Raw genomic sequence first — 21,038 nt, 5'->3', positions numbered from 1 at the left:
GGTGCCCATTTAAAGTGACCACAGTTATATTTTATAGGCCATTATTCTCACTCATCCAGAAGTGTAAGACTTGGCTATCCCCATGCCTAATCTTTGTATATTTAATGCAAGTGATACATATTTTGAACTGTACCCATATAAAATTGAAATCAGGTGGCAAAAAAAAGGTATTTCCTATGAAAACATATTTTCAAGGGAGAGATGAGAGGGAGCAGGGCAAGGCATAAAAGAACTAAATGGGAAATGAATGGTGTTGTAATGGTGCTAAAGATGTAGTAAGTTTTGAATGGAAATATTTAGGACACTGAAACCAAAGTATTTTTGAATTCTTGGATACATTTGAATTTTAAAATTTCACATTCATTATTAAAAAGTGTAGAGGAGTATTTTACACTCTCACACACACAAACAATTTAAAGAAGCTAAAACATAGAGAAAGTTTGTTTTTTTAAAGTATGAGAAGCAGTTTGCTTGAACCGTGTTCTGGTGCACATCCTGTGCATAAGTGGGCCCTACATATATGATCCACTGGCTGGTTTTTCCCCAGCCAAGCTGTACATCTGTTTTATTAATTTTGTTATATGTACACCTTTCAAAGAATTTCAATCACATAAAGACTGGTTGTCTGGCAAACACATAGTTAATATGACAAATAATAAGTTAGAGATAGCTCATATATAACTTACCTCTGGCTTCCTATGCCTTCAACAGCATCATATTTCTGCCCAGCTGTAGCTTGTGCCTGTTTTTGTTTTAGACTCAGTGTATTTTGTAAGCTGTGTATGATGCACACATGTAACTACAACATATGCTGTTTATGAGCCCTTAATCTTTCTTCACTTGAGGCATCACTGCCCCCCCACAGTTTGCAGGGTTCCATCTGCATCACTTGTCTTGAATTGTAGATTTGTATCATGGCAGAGTATAGAAAAGGTATCTTCAATCTTCTCGTGACAGCTGCACAGCATTTTTCTAGGCTGACAGTCGTCAAATCAACAATAAACCTGCTGCATCTAGTGCTGCTGATTTTCCATAAGGCATTTTAAAATGCCCAACATTTAGTGAGGACAGTTGTTACTTTCCATCCAATTTAACAGAGTATCACTGCAGAATTTCACCCAAAGCTAGGCATAATATATTCCACCTGTCCTACAGCACTGTAGGACTCTCCGATAAAGTGAACTACAATGTTTTGAAAATGTATATTCATGTATATTCCTAATAGCCTAATGATCACAAAATTCATTCAGACATGTAGAAGACCTAACTAAATCCCTGAAACAGCATCTTAGTCCTGTGCACCAGTCCAGTTATAATTTTCATTTGTAACTGTGCCATATTGCATTAACAAATATTTCACAGAAGAGGGCCTTAAATTCTGTTTTTATCCTAGTTGCCCTTATTTTTTCCTATGGCAGGTTTGGCTGGTACATCCCTAACAAAGTTTGTGGTGGTTCAAAAAGAAAACCTTATCCAGTCTGAGTAGCAAAAGGAATGGCTCCTCAATTACCTGGGCTTCCCTTTAATTAGTGCCACTTGATTTAAATCTGAAAGGCAGTGATTTAGAGTGTTTAGTCTAACATTCATCAGAATAGGAAAAACTGGAACATGGTTGTATTATGTAATGAAGAGAGAGAAAATACTGAGACTGTTTAGCTGTTATCTGTCCCAATATCAAAGAACTGAGAACTGTAGTAAATTGAAGTAATATTAATTCTAGCATAATAACTCTCTATTTTTATTGCAGGGTGACCCAAACCACCATTTTCTCTCAGAGGAAACAATATAATACTAAAGAAATGAGAGAAAAACTGTATTCCTGGTTGAGAGTTTACATGAAGGTATTTTTTTAAACAAGTAATGAGAGGTTTTTGTAATGGCACTGAAAGAATATGCAATGTGAATGGTAAAATTATATTGAATCAGAAAACAGACCTCACAGTACTTGTTACGTGGGCTAATACAGGACAGTCTACATTTTTCATCACATCTATATTCACAGAAAACTATTATTTTTATCAGTCTGTTTCAATCTGTTGTATTTCCCTTAAGTAGCAGATTCACCTTCAAGGACTAATTTATACATTGCAGTTTATTTAGTTAGTATCTTGGTTTCCAAGGTGTTTTCAGGAATTGTGGTAAGCTCATGTCACTGTTAATTAACCTTAAAGGCAAGACAATACAATTCCTCTGTAATCACAGAATGACACTACAGAGTCTTTTTAGCCACTGTTGGTTCTAACTTTTAAATTAGTTTTAGAAAATTGCAAAACAATGTATGAAGTTGCATTGAAACTTGAAATAATCAAAGTGGAATCTATTTGGACAGTAACTAAATACTGTTCATTAACTGCTGGTAATGACTAATGTGCTAGGCAAATAATTACTGATTTTATTCACAATGTGTCTGCATACTTACGACAAAATTCAAGCTTTTGAAGGAAATGAAGACCAAATCCACAAGTACAGAAAATAATAATCTACAATAGTATAATACTTAAAGAATTTAAAAATTCCTTTCTCATAAGGGAAAAGTTATTGTGCAATTCTTACTATGAATCAAAGATTTGGGAGAATATTCTTTCTCTTTTTCTTCTTTATTTTTTAGTTAAATTGTGTAAGTAAATTGATAAATCATATTTGTGGTTTTGACCACATAGATTAAACAAGAAATTATAGGGATTATAAAAGTATTATTTTTTTTTCTCCAACTCATAAAAACATCTGAATTGACAAAAGCAATAAGAAGTCAAATTTTACAGAAACAATTTATTTTGAAAATTTCTTTTGATGTGTACGAAGACCAAAAACTCCTTGTGTGGATAAGCTTCCGCAGAGTAGTCAATCTGATTGGTCTTCAATAGATAATCTCTATAGGAGTATCAGTTTTGTATCAAGAGGATCATAAAAGAGCTGATGTGGAGCAGCATGCAATGATGTGTGTGCCCTCTGTAAAGTTTTCCACATTAAAAAAATGTCTCTGTTTTAACAATTATCCTTTAGGAGGACTCTAAATGCCAAGTTTTCAAGGCTAAGTTGTGAAAGACCAGAAGCCAGGGACCAAGGCTTTTGAGCACCTGGATACAAGGGATATAATGGAAAAATCCAAGCCTTTTCCTGGTAAAAGAATGGGTTAGAGTGCAATGGAGGAACTTCCTAATTTCTTTCTCATTAGTTAAGTACTAGGAGTTTTGGGGACAAAATCCTAGCTTTTAAGTTTCCCAGTAATTTCCTTTATGTACTATATGTACTATAGATAATATATATAGTGAAAGCTTTGTATTTCTGGAATGCAAAACAACATCAAAAGCTGGTCAAACCATCATAAATTCTGCAGTAATCTTGACATGTAATTATATCATCTGTTCCAGATGCTCCCAAAAATCTTTGAAACAACTGCATGACTCCTTCAAGTGACCTTCCCACATGAAATTTATTTTTGCATACAACACTTGAGTATCAGATAAAGAGATGATAATTTCTTTTAGCAAAAAGTAATTTCTGGTTTACTATCAATTGTGTAAATTCATGAGATATATGTAATTTTTTAAACTGTGAACTGTCTTGTTAATAACATCTGCATACTGATTGTAAGTCTTCAGGTCTTCCCAAAAAATTGACTATTTTTGAATTCCAAGTGTCAAAAACTGAGTACTTTTATTTTACTATTACTCAAATATGGCTCAATGGCTTCTATATGAAATTGATATGATTCCCTTCCTGGGCATGAGGAAGGTTTTCTTAAAGACTGTAAGAATGGAAAAGGTCAGGATGGCATGAGAGAGTATTTTTCAGACCACAAAATGAAAAACTGATTGAAAGTTTGCAATGTAAAGATACAGTCTAACCTCTGTTTTGCAGAGGTGAGCAAGCATGCTTTTTGACCAATCAGCAAAACAAAATTTCTGATGAGAATCTTGGTTTACATAAAAAAAACCACACCAAACTAAACCAACCCCTCACCCAGATTATATTAATATATTTATTAATGCTTAATATACTTCTCATTTATATTAAACTCTAAAATAATATTAAATTCTAAAATAATATTAAACTCTAAAATAATATTAGATATTTTAGAGTAAACTCTAAAATAATATTAAATTAATTCCATCGACTCTGTACTTCCCCAAAATGCTGAACAGGAATGAGGAGTGATAACAAATCAAATAGATATATGCATCACTAATCCATACAGCTCAGCTCTCCTTGAAATGTAAATTCCAGAAAGGAACTTGCATTTTCAAAGATGCATATAGCTTCTGCTAACTGGTGCTCCTGCATTCAGCTCATTTAAAGATTAGCTGTAAACTTCAGAGGAGAAAGACTTGATTCCTGCAAGCATAAATTTAGAAAGACATTAGAATTTTCCACCTTTCTTTTTCTTGGAAGACTATGAAATTTAATGTGGCATATTGACATATGATTTTTTCAGTTATTGGCATCTACCTGAAACTTTTATTAAAGTATACATTGTTTTCAAATTTGCATCTTGTAATAAAAAAAAAATAAAAAAGGAAAAATAGATTTTCAGAATGTATAAGAAACAGAAATTAATATATTTTTGTCCTATATAAGAAGCATTTATGCTTCTCCCTTTGATAATGTATTTCTGAAATTGGAAGGAGTTTTATCACTAAGATTGCATTGGCCAGAAAGAACCAGCCATGTTAGACAATACTGGGAATCTGGATTTGGGTGTTCTGTTATCAGACTAAAGTGCTGTGAGTTCTAAAGAGTAGAAAGATCTATTCTGATAGAGAATCACACTGTAAATTCAGAGTTCAGACATTTTCTGGTTTAGCTTTTTACTTGAGAAAAGACAAAGACAATACTGTTAGACTGCAAAACTGTAATTATTACAGTTTAGCTATCCAATGTCCTTGTGGAGATGGTAAAAGACAAGCATAAACACTCTGTTCTTTGACTAATTTGAAACAAATATTTTCGTATTTCCACAGATTCTTATTTGATGTTATATTTCTTAGTGCCTATATCTGATCAATATCAATGATTAAGAAGCCACAATCTCAGAAAAGTAGAAGTAAAAGAAAATTTGCACCATCTACAGAAATAAGGGATGTAGTAAATATACTTCAGAAAGATAATTTCAGAGATTAATTATGTGCTAATGAAAATAATTTGCTTTCATATTTTCTCTCATACAAGTAGTAGAAGAGCTAAAGGATAAGATTAATTATATTATTTTTAACATTCTACATTTTTTGACAGAATATTTGATGAAAGCTGTTTCCACATAATCTGATTCCATCCAGCTTCAGAAGAATACTGCTACCTGCCTAAGCAGTCCACTCATAAAGTATTAAAAGCCTAAAACGCGGCCCTGTAACACATACCTTTTAGCCTGGAAAGTGGAAGAATCCCACAGTAGGAACATGCACTCCTTTATGCTGAGCAGTGACTTAGGTAGAAGGCCACAGATGCAGGACCCTTGCCAGGGCTGGGTTTGATGCTCAGAGTTGATTTTCTTCTTTGGTATTGATATATAATAAAATGTTTACATGAAAAAGCAGAAAAATCAGCACAATACTGTTAAAAAAATTGAAAATAAATCCTGATGCAGGGCTAGAAATGGTTGTGGTTCTTACAAATAACCTGAGTATGTCATTCTGAACACTGTGTCTGAGATATGTGACATAACAAGAGGTTTTTTTAATGTTGAGACTATCCTGTGGTCTGCACCAAGAAATGGCAAAATAAAACTACACCATGCTTCAGGGGGCAAGCAAATAATATTTTTTTTTAACAAGAACTGTTGTGCCAATGGAGATATATAAACCAAAGGCAGGAGAACAATAGAATAACTAGCCACATATGGTAGCACTGAGAGCCTTTCCATTCAAGAGCAAAGTGACATAATTTATGCAATCAAATATTTGTACAGTTGCTCAATTGTTAATAATATTTTGGCATTGATTTTTATTTTAGTGTATAGAGTATCAGTGTTCCTGGGATATTTTAATTTCTATACATTCAGAACTCTCACTTTAACCTTCTTCAGTTTATATTCTTACTTTGCAGATTCTTTTGCAAACCCAAGATAGTAAGAATGTGGTTTAATACTCATGTTATACAGACAGGTGGCTTCTAGCTCACCTATTCAGAATTACAGGTGAAATAGATTCCCTCTATTATTAATTAAGTACTTCAGCATATTGAAGATGATGATTTATTTATTAGAGCTACTATTATGCCCCTATTTTAACATACAATTTAAACTTATTTTATGAAAAATTCTATAAATCAACACCACTATCATGTGGGATATAAAAAATACTAACAACAAAAAATACAGAACAGTTAGAATAATACTATTTCCAATATTTACATTTTTAGAAGTTAGATGCATTTTTCCAAAACAGCAAAAATCTTGTAGAGATACACCTTTGCTAATATATTTGCATGTGAAAGTTAATGTATTTGCATGTGAGAGAAAGAAGATCAGCATATGACTCCCAGTAATCATACAAATACATAAAACTTATTTTTCCCAACAGAAACAGTACCCTTTCAATGAATCAACAGAAGTGTTATTCTAATTAAGCATATAACCAGTGTGTTAATTCTCATAACACAAGTCTTTACAGTTTAGAAAGGTCTGTCTGAAAGTTTATCTCAGGCTCTTTTTAAGAAAGATTGACCCCAAATGTGTTAATGCCAGTCAAAGGAATGATTAACCATCCTGTAAAATTTTGCATTGTGCTCTCTGAAATAAGAATACAGTTGCTCTAAAACAGTGCTGTTAACAAGGGGATGGGGACGCCCTTTGGATTCATGTAAACATCTCTCCCTCCCATCACTTCTGATGCAGTAGAATCCCTTGGTTTGGTTAAAATAAAAATTAGAAGACATAATTCGGGATGGAAGATTTAGAAATCTTTCAACTTTTTGTAATTCAGGAAGAGGGTCCTTGATCAAAGTATTGCCATCCACTATGTGAATCTGATCCAAACTGAAATGCTTAAGCCACTTTTCCATATGGACATCATATAGACTTCTCTGAATAGCTTTGTATTTGGTATTAAGCACTCCATTCTTAATAACAATATCTTCAAAGAGCTGAACAGGCTTGTGGCTTTCCACTCTGTTGTAATATACTTGGGTATAGTCAGATATAACTCTCTCAGTGGGATCTCTTAGAATGAGCAGCAGTTTAATGGAGCTATTCATGTCATGAATTCTTCCTGGAGCCTGTGGTGATGTAAAATAGCCTGGTGTTTTCTCAATTGTAATTTGATTTCCATAAGAAAATGGCATCAGATTTCTATACCAGTCTATTCCTTTCACATAATTTTCATCCCAGTCAAAGAAGTGGACTTCTGTAGCTGCCACCACAATGTTAGGATGAATATCCAACATTTCCAGCAAAGCTCTGGTCCCTCCTTTACGAACTCCTATGATGATTGTCTGAGGTATTTGTCGGCTCGTGCCAGGAGGTCTCACCTGTGCTGAATAGTGTTCACTTGTATTGCTGAATAATCCCACTTGTGACTTCAGTGTTTCCAACAGAGCCCCATTCTCAGCAGGAGCACCCCGAGCATGGGTCAGCAGAAGATAAGCTGACACGAGTAGGAAGGCCATGTGGAGAGGAATAATTATTTCAAGATAATGTTTTGCTTAATTAATGAAAGAATAGGTGAGTCCCCTCTTGAGATGGTTGGCAGAACCCCTGGTAAACACACAGCAAGCTTCTGAAGCATCTGCAAAACAAAATTAGAGAAATAAGTGATTCTAAACTCATCATCAGTTAAAAAATTCAACTCACAATTTAATTCACAAAGCTAATCTGTAATCCCAAAATGAAATTTATAGGGAAGTTGTTTCCCCTGACTTTATTTTAGAAGGACAGAAAAGTCCCATGTGTTGGGGCTTTTTTCTCCTTACCAAAAGTGACCAGTAATGGATACTAACCTTTCAACAGCTTTTATTTTGCCTAAGCAGATTGGAATTGTTTATCTGATCTTAAATCCTGCTTGCTTTGGTTTTCCTAATTATCTTCATATATACCACACACTTCTCTTGTTATAAATACCATACCCCATATGATAACAATAACTCCAAACAATAATTCTAAAGAATATTTGAATGTCAGCATCTTTCCTCAATTTTCCTGCTAGAATAGTATATTCTTACATAAATAACAGACTTGGATGATGGTGCAGCTATCTGAGTTTTAGTGAGCTATGAATCTTACAAAAATAATTCTGTTTACTTAGACACAAAAAATGAAAACACAGATACAGGCCAAGTTTTGAAAACTGAGCCCCTTGGAGCAGAAAACCAACTGTGTCAAAACAAAAGTAAAGTGGCTAAGTGGGATCAGTGTGGGAAAAATAAATGATGCAGGGATGGATTCTCTGTGACTATCCAAGTGTATGTTGTCCAGTCATATAAGTGTTGGAAAAGTCTTTGCAAAATCAGCTCTTCAGATAATATTCTACAGTTCCTCAAAAGCTCCATATAAGATATAACCAATAATCAGATGCTTTCTGGTCACTGCGAGATTTCTGCAGGGAGGCAAGTCTGCTTGAGGCTGAATAGCTTCTTCTACTTAATCCACATTGCATATGGTCATTTTAAGAAGTGGTGAATATTAAGTATCTTCAAAATTTGCAAAAACTTTAGGCTTGCAGATATGTGCATGTGCAGATGTAAGTGAAAGAAAACATCTATATAATTGTTTTACTAACATTTGAAATTTCCTGGGTAACTGTTATACATAATATTTGAAACAGATTGCTTACAGATCTGCCATTGCACCAAGTCATAAAAAGTTCAGATCAATGCAACACCTGCACTTGAACCACTGTGCTTGGATTCCATGTTTTTAACTCTGAAATTCCCACAAGACTAATTCCTATTGAGAGGACTCTCGAGTTTCACTCAATTTCTCAGCAATTACAGGATTTTAAGATTTGTGGAATATATCTACATTCTTGTTTTGTTTTTAATATAGAATGCAGAAGCAAGGGGGTTTCTTTTCTACAGTGAAGCAGCAGTCATTTAATAAACAATAAACATTTTTGGAATAATTTTGAATTATGACTCATATTTTAAAGTTACAACCTTATTTTAATGTTACAACCTTAGTTCCTTCTTCAGTGTTCACTGTCTCTTTCTTTTTCTGAACATATTGGTCACAGTATTTCATCTCTTAGAAGCAACCATAGAAAGCACAGACAATTCCCATTTGTTATGGCACTGGGGAGTATTCAATATTTCTACTTTAAAATTGTTTACTTTGAGTCTTCCTTTAAAGGCTTAAAGATTTAAAATTTTTGATAATAACAGTCTAGGCAATGCAGCAGATTCATTAAATCTATTTTCTAAATGTTACTGAAACCTTCTCCAGCTTCTTGGATATCTAGGGAATGATTGTAGTCAGCCTCAATGAGCACTAAATTCACAGTTATATAGCAAATATTAACCCTAAAATTGTCATTTAAAAAATAAACTATGACCTTTAGTGAAGAAATCTGTAGAGAATATTTCCTGTTATGTCCAAGCAAGACTTAAAGGGCAACTTCTTCTTCAAAGAGAGCAGTTTCAACTAGGAACAGTGAGTATACAATTACTAAATATTAGAAAAGTCTAAGTACAAATTTGCTTTGTAATGACAGACTGAAATGCTGTTCTTTAAGAACTTGAAAGGAGGTTTCATTTTAAAGATCACAATTTTTTCACTAGGAACTTCACTCAGAAGTTCTGTTTGAAGTTCCCAAGAGCAAAGAATGCAAGAATTCCTATGGCAGTCACAGGAGGGAAGAATAGGTATGTTTATACCAAAATCATTTATAGTTACTATTCCTTTGGATGGCAAACTTGGGAAGTGGTAACCATGCTGTTCAGTGCTGCTGAGAGGCTAAAATGCAATAATGGCAGCTAATGTTGTTTTGGAAAGATCCTTAGGATGCACAGCACGAAATCTGAAGCATTGTGCCCCAGATGATTCCTGGAGTGCCAGCTTTCAAAGAAGGGACTCTGCCTTAGGAATTTCAAGCCAAATTTGTCACAATTCACAAGGTTCCTGAATAGTTCAATCTGAGGAAAAGCACAGCTATGCATAACATGGATTCAGAAGTAGCAACATATGACAGTATGGCATCTTTCCAGAGCTGTGATGCCAGCAGGCTGGGATTTGGGAGCGGGGGCCAAGGGAACAGTTAATCATTCTTTTAACCTGTTCTGAAATCCCAGTGTTAGTTTGCATTCTATTCATCTTCATTGTTTAACATTCTTCCAGGAAGACTGAGGAATTGTTTTTACAAAAATCTTTACATCTTTACATCTTTCATGATAATACAGCGTTTTACACATTATGAATGCACTTACACCTCTGTACATTATATTACAATACTTTGAACTAAGGGAAGACCTCCCTGAATGTCTGCCAAGCAAGGGATCACTTATAAATACCAAGGTGGAGACATACAGTTCATTATCTGATTTAAATTCTGGAACTATCCCATTTTGAAACAGTTTCCTGAACCGATTCTAGACAGGTATTATAGGCAATTTTATTTAACTTGAAAGAAAAGTATTTTTAGATTTCTTGAGATTAGTATTCTTGAGACTAACTAGATTAATATCTTAAATTGAAAAAATAGAAATGAAGAGGGGAAAAAGCAGGAATTTCTCTGAAATAATCTAAAACCAGAGTAAAAAAGAAACAAGTATTTCATACTGGGACTCTTCACTAGTGTCGACAGAGATGTGCTCTTCCTAGGTCTGGTGACAGGTGAAAAAATTCTCACATTCACTTTTTAATTTTGTTTAAAAAATTCAAACACACAAATGCTATTTCATCCCTGAGTTTTCTAGTTTCATACACCTAAGAATCAGGTGCAAATATTGAAACCCAAAAAAATCTGTAAGCTAAATGAGAAAATAATGCTTATCACTGGGGAAAGATTGGTCTTCCAAAATATTCTCAGGTTCACTTCTGATGTGAGTGAGAGTCTGCTTAATTTACCATCTGAAATCAGCAGGTCTTTGTAAAACATATTCAGATAGCAAGTAGCAAAGCTATTCTGCATATTCTGTGGATTGAAGTATTGTTTGAAAAAATAATTAACATAATTATTAACCATTTTAACCAGTTTCCCAATTAATTAGTTGTTTTAAAAAATTCTTAGAATCATTGCTAGGAAAAACCTTACTCAGGAAATACTACAGAAAAAATCAAATTCAAAATGTGCTGAAAACCTGGTTCCTAAATGGATCAAAATTGCCTTTGGGAGCAATTCTATCAGAGCAACATTCAGCTTTGGCCTAAGATATTTGATTGACTTCAGTGAAGCTCTAAGATGTTAGATCCTGTGGTTAGGTTATTATTGCTACATAAATGTAAAAGTTTTAAAGAAAATTTATCATATATAACTGGAATGTTATTTGAATAATTTTTGTATTGCTTTTATGCCTTTATGCAACTACATTTTTAGCAGATATTAACTGCTTTTTATAATGAAAACAATATATTTTACATTGGTGCACTGCACCAATGAAGAATCTGAAAGTATTCTTATAAAAAAACCCCATGACACATGATCAGAATTACAGTGCCTTATTACCATTTTCCCTTATTATTTGGCAGTGTTGGTGGTGTTTAGTCACCAACAGATATGATACTTATTAAGCAGAAATGTAGTTCAGAAATAAATTCATGCTGCAGAAAGGACTAATTAAGTAAATAATACCTTGGGCTGCTGCTTCTTTTATTTTTTTAAAACCTAGACTAGACTTGAGAAGCTGCAGTGCTGGCTGAAAAATCATTTTAATATTACAGAAATGTACTAAAGACCCTTAACTGCTGCACTCTACTCTGAAAACACTTGCAAGCATCTTGCGATTTATCTTGCTTTGGGGTAAAGTACAAAATCATAGGGTAAACCTAAATATATTATTACTAATTTATAACATTATTAGCTCCTAATAATACTTCCTGTATTACAGTGCCTGTAATGTTTTTCACTGGAGAATTCTGCAGCACTGTGTTAATGAACTGCCTGCACCTTATTAAGGCACCATTGGCACCTTACAGGAAATTGCAAGAGACCAATGTATAGATCCAGTTCAGGAGTGCAAATGCCTTGGAAAGTCAGGTTAATCTGATCTGCTCAAGGTCACATAGCAGGTTTATAGTCCAACCAAGAATAAAACCCCCAGGGCTTCTAATTCTCCATCCAATTCCCCTTCCAATTCCAACTTTGTGCCATTTCATAGCAGCCTCTCAAAACCCTTATGATAACTTATAGCTGGATTACATGCTGAATTGAAAAGCAAAGAGATCCTCAATGTTTCAATTTTTTAAAATAAAGCTCGCTCCTTACAAAAAATAAAAAGGAATCAAGTACTAACTACAAACTCAGAATTTTGTTGTTTTCGAAGCATATGTGCAGAAATACTTCTGTTGGTGGCTGAAAATTGCAGCAAGAGGAGGTGGTCTAACCAAATATAACAAAACACCCACTTTTGTCTTGATACTGCTTTTCCTGTTAATTCCTATTAGATATGAACTTATTGCAACAAAAAGATCAATCACTGAGAAAAGTACAATGCAAACATGTTAAGGCTTACTGGCACACAAACTTGAAACTACTCAATTATATCTCTATTATTAAGAACATCTCTAATGCTGACAATATAAAAAACCAATTCCAGCCTAACTGTATTCACGGCCAAAGGTCATATAAGGTGAACAGTTTCAGAAATTTTTGGAGGGCAGTCATACTGTGATGTCAGACCTATGTAAGGTATCCTTATAGAGACTGGGTTATGTAATAAATAGTTCTAAACAAAAATATAATTCTAAAAGTTTTGGAATAGCTGAAATTAGGCTGCTGATTTTCCTTCAGTAAAACTAGAATTAGTTACATAGCGTAATAAATGCAAATCTGCACTCAGCATGGTTTATACATTTTTTAAAAACAGGCAAATGAATTATCCAGTGCATACAGAACACATTGCTTAATAGAATCCAGTATCAATGTATTCAAATCCAATAATGTAATGACTAATTTTATTAATTCTAAACATTAAATATTAGAAGTAATACTATCATCAAAAGTTATCTTCATAATACCTTAATTCTGATTATAATATAATTTGTGAAATAATGGACATTTGAAAATACTTGGCACATGTCCAATGGTTGAACAGAAAGGTATCCTCTTTAATATTAATTGGAAGGAAACATTTCAGCTACTTCTATCCACACATGTGAGATATGCCTAGGCAGAGTTCAGGACACAATAAGAGCACATTTCTGAATGTGAAAAATATTAAAAATGTTGGAAAAGTTTCCTGTGTAAAAACAATTGTGACTCTTAATTTTATTACAAGCAGAGCAATTACATTAGGTCTATGTTAGAATGAGACCAATCAGGTGCAACTGAATAACTTTAGAGCTGTGCCCTTGAAGTGAGATTTGATTCAGAAGAATCCAAAATTACCTATTCCATAAGACTAAAGACTATGTGGGAAAGGACAGTTATCCCATAGAGATAACTCTTTATATGGCATGAAACTTCTCTGCTCTGCTCCATTCCCAGACTCGCTGTAGTAACTAAATAACATTTGCATTGTCCTTACTGGCCTTTATCAGAATTAGGCAGGAGAAGTCAGGCAGTTCCCAGGAATATACCTCCCACCTGCAACCGTGGAAAATCTCTCCTGCCAGCTGGAGAAAGCAAGAAAGTGCAAGGGACAGTAAAATACAACACGAGTTTTGTAACAGACCTGCAAGCTGAGCTCAGTGGTCTCTTTTCATACAAGGAGGAAAGGACAAAATACAAAAAGGACCAGAAACCCAAAGTCAAATAAACATTGCAGCAGTTCATATTGCTGATTAAGAGTCTTGTAGGCACCTAAGAATTTTGTTCACTTTCATTTTACTCAAACTATGGGTGTATTTTTGTTAGGGAGATGCACCAAGATTTCCTAAATGAGGTAGTACCTAAAAACCCATGATCCCACAGATTGTCCAGAAATGCTGCCTTGCTGTTATAACACCTCTTTGGGTAATGAAAAAGTTTAAAGATTTCTCTTTAAGCATCAACACAAAATATATGTTAGCACAAAGACATTAGCATTTTAAAGTCCTAATCTCAGGAGTGAATTTATTTGTGTGAGCCTTTTCCAATGAGATTGCAGTTTTATAACAGCCAACAGATACTACCTTACAAGAATAAAAAAAAAAAAAGGAGTAAAAAAGGAAATAGCTATTTGGTGAGTAAAGGTAGGAGCTACAAAGTAACAGCAATTGGCTGCAGGCTTCTATCAGGTACACGGACCATAACGGATAAAAAGGAAAGCTAAGAAATATTAGCATGAACTATAAACACCATTAAATCATTGGCAGGTGATATTAACAGATAGGAGTTTTGGAGGAAATTTGCTTCCCTAAGGCTAGCATTACATTTCCTAATTCCTTTTCTGACTGCACTTTTGTAGCAGTACAGTAATATATACAGTATAAGCACACGAATAAATTTCTGAGCTAAATAAACCTTCTACAGTTGTAGTTTACACACTTATACTTTATGGTATCTTTGAAAAATATCATACTCAAACCATCCACATAAAAGTCACTGAATTACAATTTCATAAAGATCTTTAATAAGTTTAGCCCATAAAGCCAGGTACATTTAGAAGGATACTTTTGAATAGACATAAATAAAAATTCAGTTCTTATTAAGATGCAAAGAGTGAATAGTGGTCAGATTAGCACAGATGAGAAGGCCAGTTTTACTTATCACATTGGCATATTTGAAATGGAATTTCATTAGCATTTTGTTAAATTAAACTTACACCTCAAATTGTTAATTAAGTATCTGAATTAATATAAATTGAAGTAACAAAGATGCCATGCCAATTCTTCAGCCAAACAAGCAGTACTCATGTAATTATAAAGGTGCAAGATGTAATGATGTGTGGCTGATAAGTAGCTTTTGTGTATATTTCTACAGTACAGCAAAAAGGTCAAACTTCAGCCTCTCTACCTCTGGTATAATTAATTGAATATTATTAATTTTCCACCACTCATTGTCACAAGGAATACCTTAATATTCACAGATGTTTAGGGAATACAATTAGAATTTGATGCAGAGGATTTATGAGAGACCTGTCTTTTAAAGGAAAAAATTCCTCAGAGGGTCAGGGATGGCAAGAGAAACATCCAAGAGGGATGAGGATAGTTTAACTCTGTGGTATAAAACAGGAAACTCCTACAGGATATCCAGGTCAAATAACTGACCCTAAAATCTTTTATGGTCCTGTAAAGAGCACAGATTCCTGATACTAAAAATAAAAACAACCACAAAAAAATCACATACCCCTCCACCAAATTCTAGTCTTGGAAAAAAAACAAACCACCCAACCAAAAAGAAAAACCACAAACCCATGCTGGTTTTAAGACAGTACAACTTCAAGGACTCCAAAACGGGATAATTCTTCTCAGAGCTTTTCTGGGCAGCCCTGGTCAATACTGTACCTTTTGTTTCCAGCACTGTCCCCGTGCAGGGCAGGAGCAATCCAGGCAAGGCTCAGCGGGAGGGACAGCGGGAGCTGCCAGGGGACAGCCAGGCAGGAGCCTGTCCTGCAGGCACGGAGGCTTCTCCATCCCCACCCTGAAATCTGGCCCACACTGACATAGCTCAGATGAGTCTGATGAGCCAAGCTCAGTGTGTGACCCGTTGTTGACATCTTTTTGAATAATTTTCCAAGGCTCTGGCATCAGTCCCTGGGATGTAGCTCTCTGGTGTTGTCTGGTAAGAATTGCTCTGTTGGGTCCCATATAGCTGCTGTATACCCTCCTCCTACAGGGCATGAAACAAATGGATCCTTCCCTTGGCAATGAATCCTGTTAATCCCACAGTCCCCAGGCTGGAAACCTCCTCATGTCACATGCAAACATAAGAGAAGGGTCCAGCTTCTTGGCTCAGAGTTACGCTGTAAAGCACAGATGTAAACTGAGCAGGGAATTCACACAGAATTTAAAAAAGCAGCTGAAAGGCGCATCAGAGTTGAAATCTTTTGGCCTTGTGAAGGATGACTGAACAAAATTTAAGAAAAAATACCAGCTCGGGAGCATTTTTTAAAAAAGAGTAACTACAGAACAGAGGATGTGGGAGGGTATAAAGAAGCTGAAATAATCAATCAATGATGGACTTAAGACTGAAAATTTAATTTTTAATTTTGGGTACTGACAAGATCAAGATAAAGGTCAGAGAAAAACAGTATGAGTATGAACGTTTGCTAAAATGATGGGATTTACAAAACCAAGAAACATACTAAATCCACACTGAGTTCAGGTATGCTGAGAGACTTTGGGCATCAAAGAATCAGAAATTCTACAGAAAGGACCTCATAGTCCATCTTTTCTCACAGTAAACAAACAAGTGTGACTTGAAGGGACCATAGAAAGCAACTACTTAGCAAGTCTTAACATTGATTAATAAATATATTAGTAAAATATACAAAAATATATCAGTAAAATAAATATACTAGTCAAAACTGTCTTCCACTGGTAAACAAATTCTTGCTAATAAAGAAGGTAAATACACTGAAATACAGAACAAGCAAACATATTAGAAAATAAACAAATAGATATAACATTTCTTGAATAGAAGCTTGATGCCTTCAACACACATACATCATCAAGCTATGTGCACATTCAGCCCAGCAGATACAGGAGTGAAGCGATTTAGGGAACATTTGGAAATGCCTGACAACTGGAATAAAACACATAAAACAGCCCCAAGTACAACACTTGTGTCTCTCACTGCTCCTCAGGCTGCTACAGGAGACAAGGACGATGGGCTGAACACATGGAGTAAGTAAAAGACAGATCATTTTCTGGCTATTATGGAAAATCAGAAATCAGATCCTTGCTCCTTACCAAACCTTTTTCCAGTGCCAAAGTAGCACATTAAAGTACAGTAAAAGAATACTCATCACTCTTAAAAGTTTGAGAACAGACTACTAATACCTCAAAATTCTAATTATTTTCTCCAGGATTTTGGAGATGTAGTAGTGTCCTGTCTGACAGTCTTTTCAACATTTTACTTAGGAAAGACAGAACATAGGAAACCTTCTGTGCAGTTCAAATTTTTCAAACTTTGATGTACATCCTAACCTATAGGCATGTCAGTAGTACAACCAAAGATGTAGGTACACTTCAGTGGAAAACAAAGCAATTCCCTTTCTTCTTTCTGATCAGTCCAGACCATGACGATGACTTACCTGTGCAAAAACATCCTCTGCATCTACAAGTTTAAGGTGTCCTCACAAAAACACTTTCTGTTGTTCCACCACTGCATTCTACAGCATGGTTAATTCCAGCAGAACATCCTCCTCAGCACACAGCATCACTTCTGCCCCACAGCTCAGTGCCATGGTACATCCAAACAACCCTTCCACACTTTTCCTTTAGTGCTGCTTCATTTCAAATCAGTTACAGCTTCTCAGAAAGGCTCTTTGATGGCTGAGAGTGCCTACAGAAATGTTTTGCCACCCTTAATCTCTGTCAATTTTCACCTAAGTCTTTAAGGTAAAATCATATTTAAGAGCCATTACATACATTCAAGATGTGGACTTCAGGACTTCAGATTTGTGAGACTTGTGACAAATGGTGAGGGTTTGTCACATTAGAAACTCTAACTAGAAAGAGTTACAGTAGATGTAGTTGGAGACAAAATAAGGCATGGTAAGATTAGCTCTCAGATTCAAATACTGTGTTTGATGGTTTTGATAATAAAATTTATAAGTAGCAATTTTTATTTTGAATCTTCAGTGTCAATTTGGAAAACATCTGTTGTACCTAGGTATCTTATAATGACCTTTTTATTTTTTTTTGTCCCAGAGGGTTGGTAAGGTGCTAGGAACACCTATAGCAGAGAAAGAGGCAGAGGAATGGAAGGGCTCTGATACATTCTTGTACTTAACTGCATATCAATTAGAGCAATACATAGTTAGAATGTTCAGAGCCAATCTCTTAAGACTGGGTAGACTGTACAACACATGTATTGTAATTGATTCTAATCCCCTGATTTCAGCTCCTCAACCAGACACTGTATGACAGCAGACTGGTCTCATAGTGCCACAACAGGACATTTCCCCAAGGAGCAATACTTCAGCATAGCATAGAGGAGACCTAGAGGTACCTCCATTATCTTACATTTTCTCTCTCAGTCTCCTTCCTTCACAAATAAAAGAGAAAAACCCTTAAAGCACCAAATTTTGTTATTTCAGTTTCAAAATTTACTTTTCCTGTAGGAGGAAGTAATCAATTTTGTGATCCTAGAAACATGTTCTAGCTGCAATTAATTTTTTCTTGTTTCTATATAGCTTATGATCCACATATTCCATACTGTTCTAGTCCACTTAATTTTTTTTTTCTCAGGTAATTTAAAAAAAAGAAAATTGATGATTTCTCTTTTTGCTGTTCTCTATTACCAGTACAACACTGCTATATAAAGCAAAGATGTAAGTGTTAGTATGTGGTAGTTTTAAACATAAAATACACATCTCGTGCATCCTGATCATTGTTTCTTTGCCCCATGAATACCCTTAGCAGTCCCTATGGTACAATTTTAAAGAAAATCATTATCTCACTGTACCTTTTACTTTTGACTACATTTTTTCTCCTTGAGAATGCATTTAGAGTTTTTGCAGAGTTAACAGGATATTACCAGCAGTTTTTCTGCAGCATCCTTCATGGGTGTCTCAGCAGTTACTTTAAACATTTTGAAGAAAAAATGTCAACATGTGAATACCATTTAATTTACAAGTCCAGTGAGATTCATAGATAAAAACCAGAAAGTAAAGCACCAAACCAACACTTTCAAATCAGATTGCCAAAAGCCACATAAAATCAGATGACGTTCTGCTGCTGTTTACCACAGAGAATAGGAATTTATTCCTTTAATAAAATTACGATGGAGTTGGGTAGTGCTGAAGCTGAGACTAGAGAATCTTAATTCACTACATAAATTGTGGTGCAATTTTTAAAGATTTTAAGCACCTGAGGCTTTTTTTTTTTTTGCATTTTAGGGTGGCTGAGAACTCCACAAAATGTCGCCTGTTCTCAGGCACAGATATAACAATTTTCCAGATCAGCAACATGGAAGAAATATATGCCACTATGTGTAAAGATTCTTGAGAAGGCATTTGCAGCCTCCCTCTTCACAGCTGATGATGTGTCCAAACTCTGTACCATTTCATAAGAACTTTAATATGTTGAAAAAGCCTCACATTCACACAGTAGCTCAGAAAGATTAATATGAAATTTAGTTAGGGAAAAAGAATCTCTGGTGAAATCTCCAATTTACTTACAAAACCTACCCATCCTCCTGCTCTCAGGGTTTAGTTTCTCAGTGTTTGGCCACTGCCATATATAGTGGTTTGAAAATACAGTCATAATACTACTATTATTATTACTAGTATTATGTAACTGAGTCCAGTTTGTGAGAAATGTGACTTCTATTTAAATTAAATTAAATATCATGTTTAATTTCATGACAATAAAGGAATTTTTTCTGCATTCTGATTATGGGTGTTCATTCCTCTTACCTTAAAATATGTGATCATGAGGGAAAATAAATCTGGATTTGAAATTTAATTTGTAACTATAAAATATGGAATAGTTATTTCTGTTTATAGCACACTAAAAAAGGTAGTGCAAGTACGCAGGATAAGCTACTGGTTATTGATGCCAGTTCTGTTTTAAAGTACCGATAATAGCTTTTCCTCTCGAGGGAGGACAGTATTTCTTCTACAAACTATAAATTGTATATATTATTTCACATTTTTTATGCTGAATATTCATCTTAGATTTGTAGTTTGACATTTCTTAGCTAAAATATTTTCACATTCATGTCTCACTTATTCTTAATGGCATCTATCAATTTCAAGCAGAAAGAACATTAAGAGAAGGTTAAATTTCTCCTGGAAGGTTTTTTGTCCAGGGAGGTGATATGGATGCACTTGGAAAATTATTACAATTACTGATGATATTTTAAGAGGAATTATAGTCAACAGAAAAAACGACTTTGAGTTTATAGATAATAAACAGTTCAGAGCAAATTTTTGAGATCAGAATCAAGATGCTGGGATCAAACAATATCTGTCAGTGTGTGAGAAATAAGGGATAAAATTACTGAATGTGAAAGAATCATGATTCCTATACTGCAGAATTTACCAAAATTATATAAGAAATTATGGCATAGCATGTAAAAAAAGTAATAAAATAAAGCTATTCCCTCTGACATTTAAAAAACGTACATGATATAACTGTCATTCAGGGTCTGGAAATATTTCAGTCAAATATAAAAGTACCAGGAGAAATAAATCATGAAGTCTAACCTATTTTATAAAACATCATGATCTGCTGTGTATGTATGATTATGCAAGAGAAATTGAATGTGAAGTACTTTAAATTATAACACATAACCATCTAGTAAATACACCACAAAGCCAGGAGTGAAAGAGTAAAGGATTGGAGAAAGCAAGAGAAATGATGAAAAGAAAAAAATTGAGCATTTGTAGGAAAAAAACAGGTTGTTAATAATTTTAGTGAGCACAGTTAAGTTCTATACTTGTGCAAACACACACATAAGCACACATATATAGCAAATATACACAAGGACACATACATATAGCACACAGAGAAATATAGAACAGATAGTAATAGAAAATAATACAGGCAGTTTAAAGAATTCAAATTACTTGGGGTTATGAGCAATGCAACGTATCAGCATACGTACAGATTATAAAAGTGGATTGCAAATGGATAAATGTGTGTACACTAGAAACAGGTTCAGGATCAAATGTTCAAGTGCAGAAGAACTTAGATTTCTTACAACATACCATATTTAGATTCTACTGTAGTGCAGGTACAAAGGGAAGCAAAAGTGGTTAAGGATGGTATTGTGATACATTCAAGTGGAAATTGAATTAATTGGAGTTCAGGTTTCACCTTTTCTTGTGAGGACTGGATGAAACAAACCTTGTGCAGTTAT

General features: G+C 34.5%; 1 protein-coding gene across 3 annotated transcripts in view; it reads right to left on the bottom strand.

The window, feature by feature from the left end:
• Positions 1-2,372: 2,372 nt before the first annotated feature.
• LOC110473696 (heparan sulfate glucosamine 3-O-sulfotransferase 1) overlaps positions 2,373-21,038 on the bottom strand; it is a 48,565-nt gene continuing 29,899 nt past the window's right edge. For all 3 annotated transcript variants that reach the window (XM_021536453.2, XM_021536452.2, XM_077784648.1), the window contains exon 2: positions 2,373-7,721. In XM_021536453.2, coding sequence (XP_021392128.1) covers positions 6,673-7,602 — 930 coding nt within the window. In that variant the 5' untranslated portion in view covers positions 7,603-7,721 and the 3' untranslated portion in view covers positions 2,373-6,672. The remainder of the gene's footprint in view (positions 7,722-21,038) is intronic.

Source organism: Lonchura striata, chromosome 7 (assembly GCF_046129695.1).
Source record: "Lonchura striata isolate bLonStr1 chromosome 7, bLonStr1.mat, whole genome shotgun sequence".
In the NCBI taxonomy this organism is placed as follows: Eukaryota; Metazoa; Chordata; class Aves; order Passeriformes; family Estrildidae; genus Lonchura; species Lonchura striata.
This window is presented reverse-complemented; position numbering and strand designations above follow the sequence as displayed.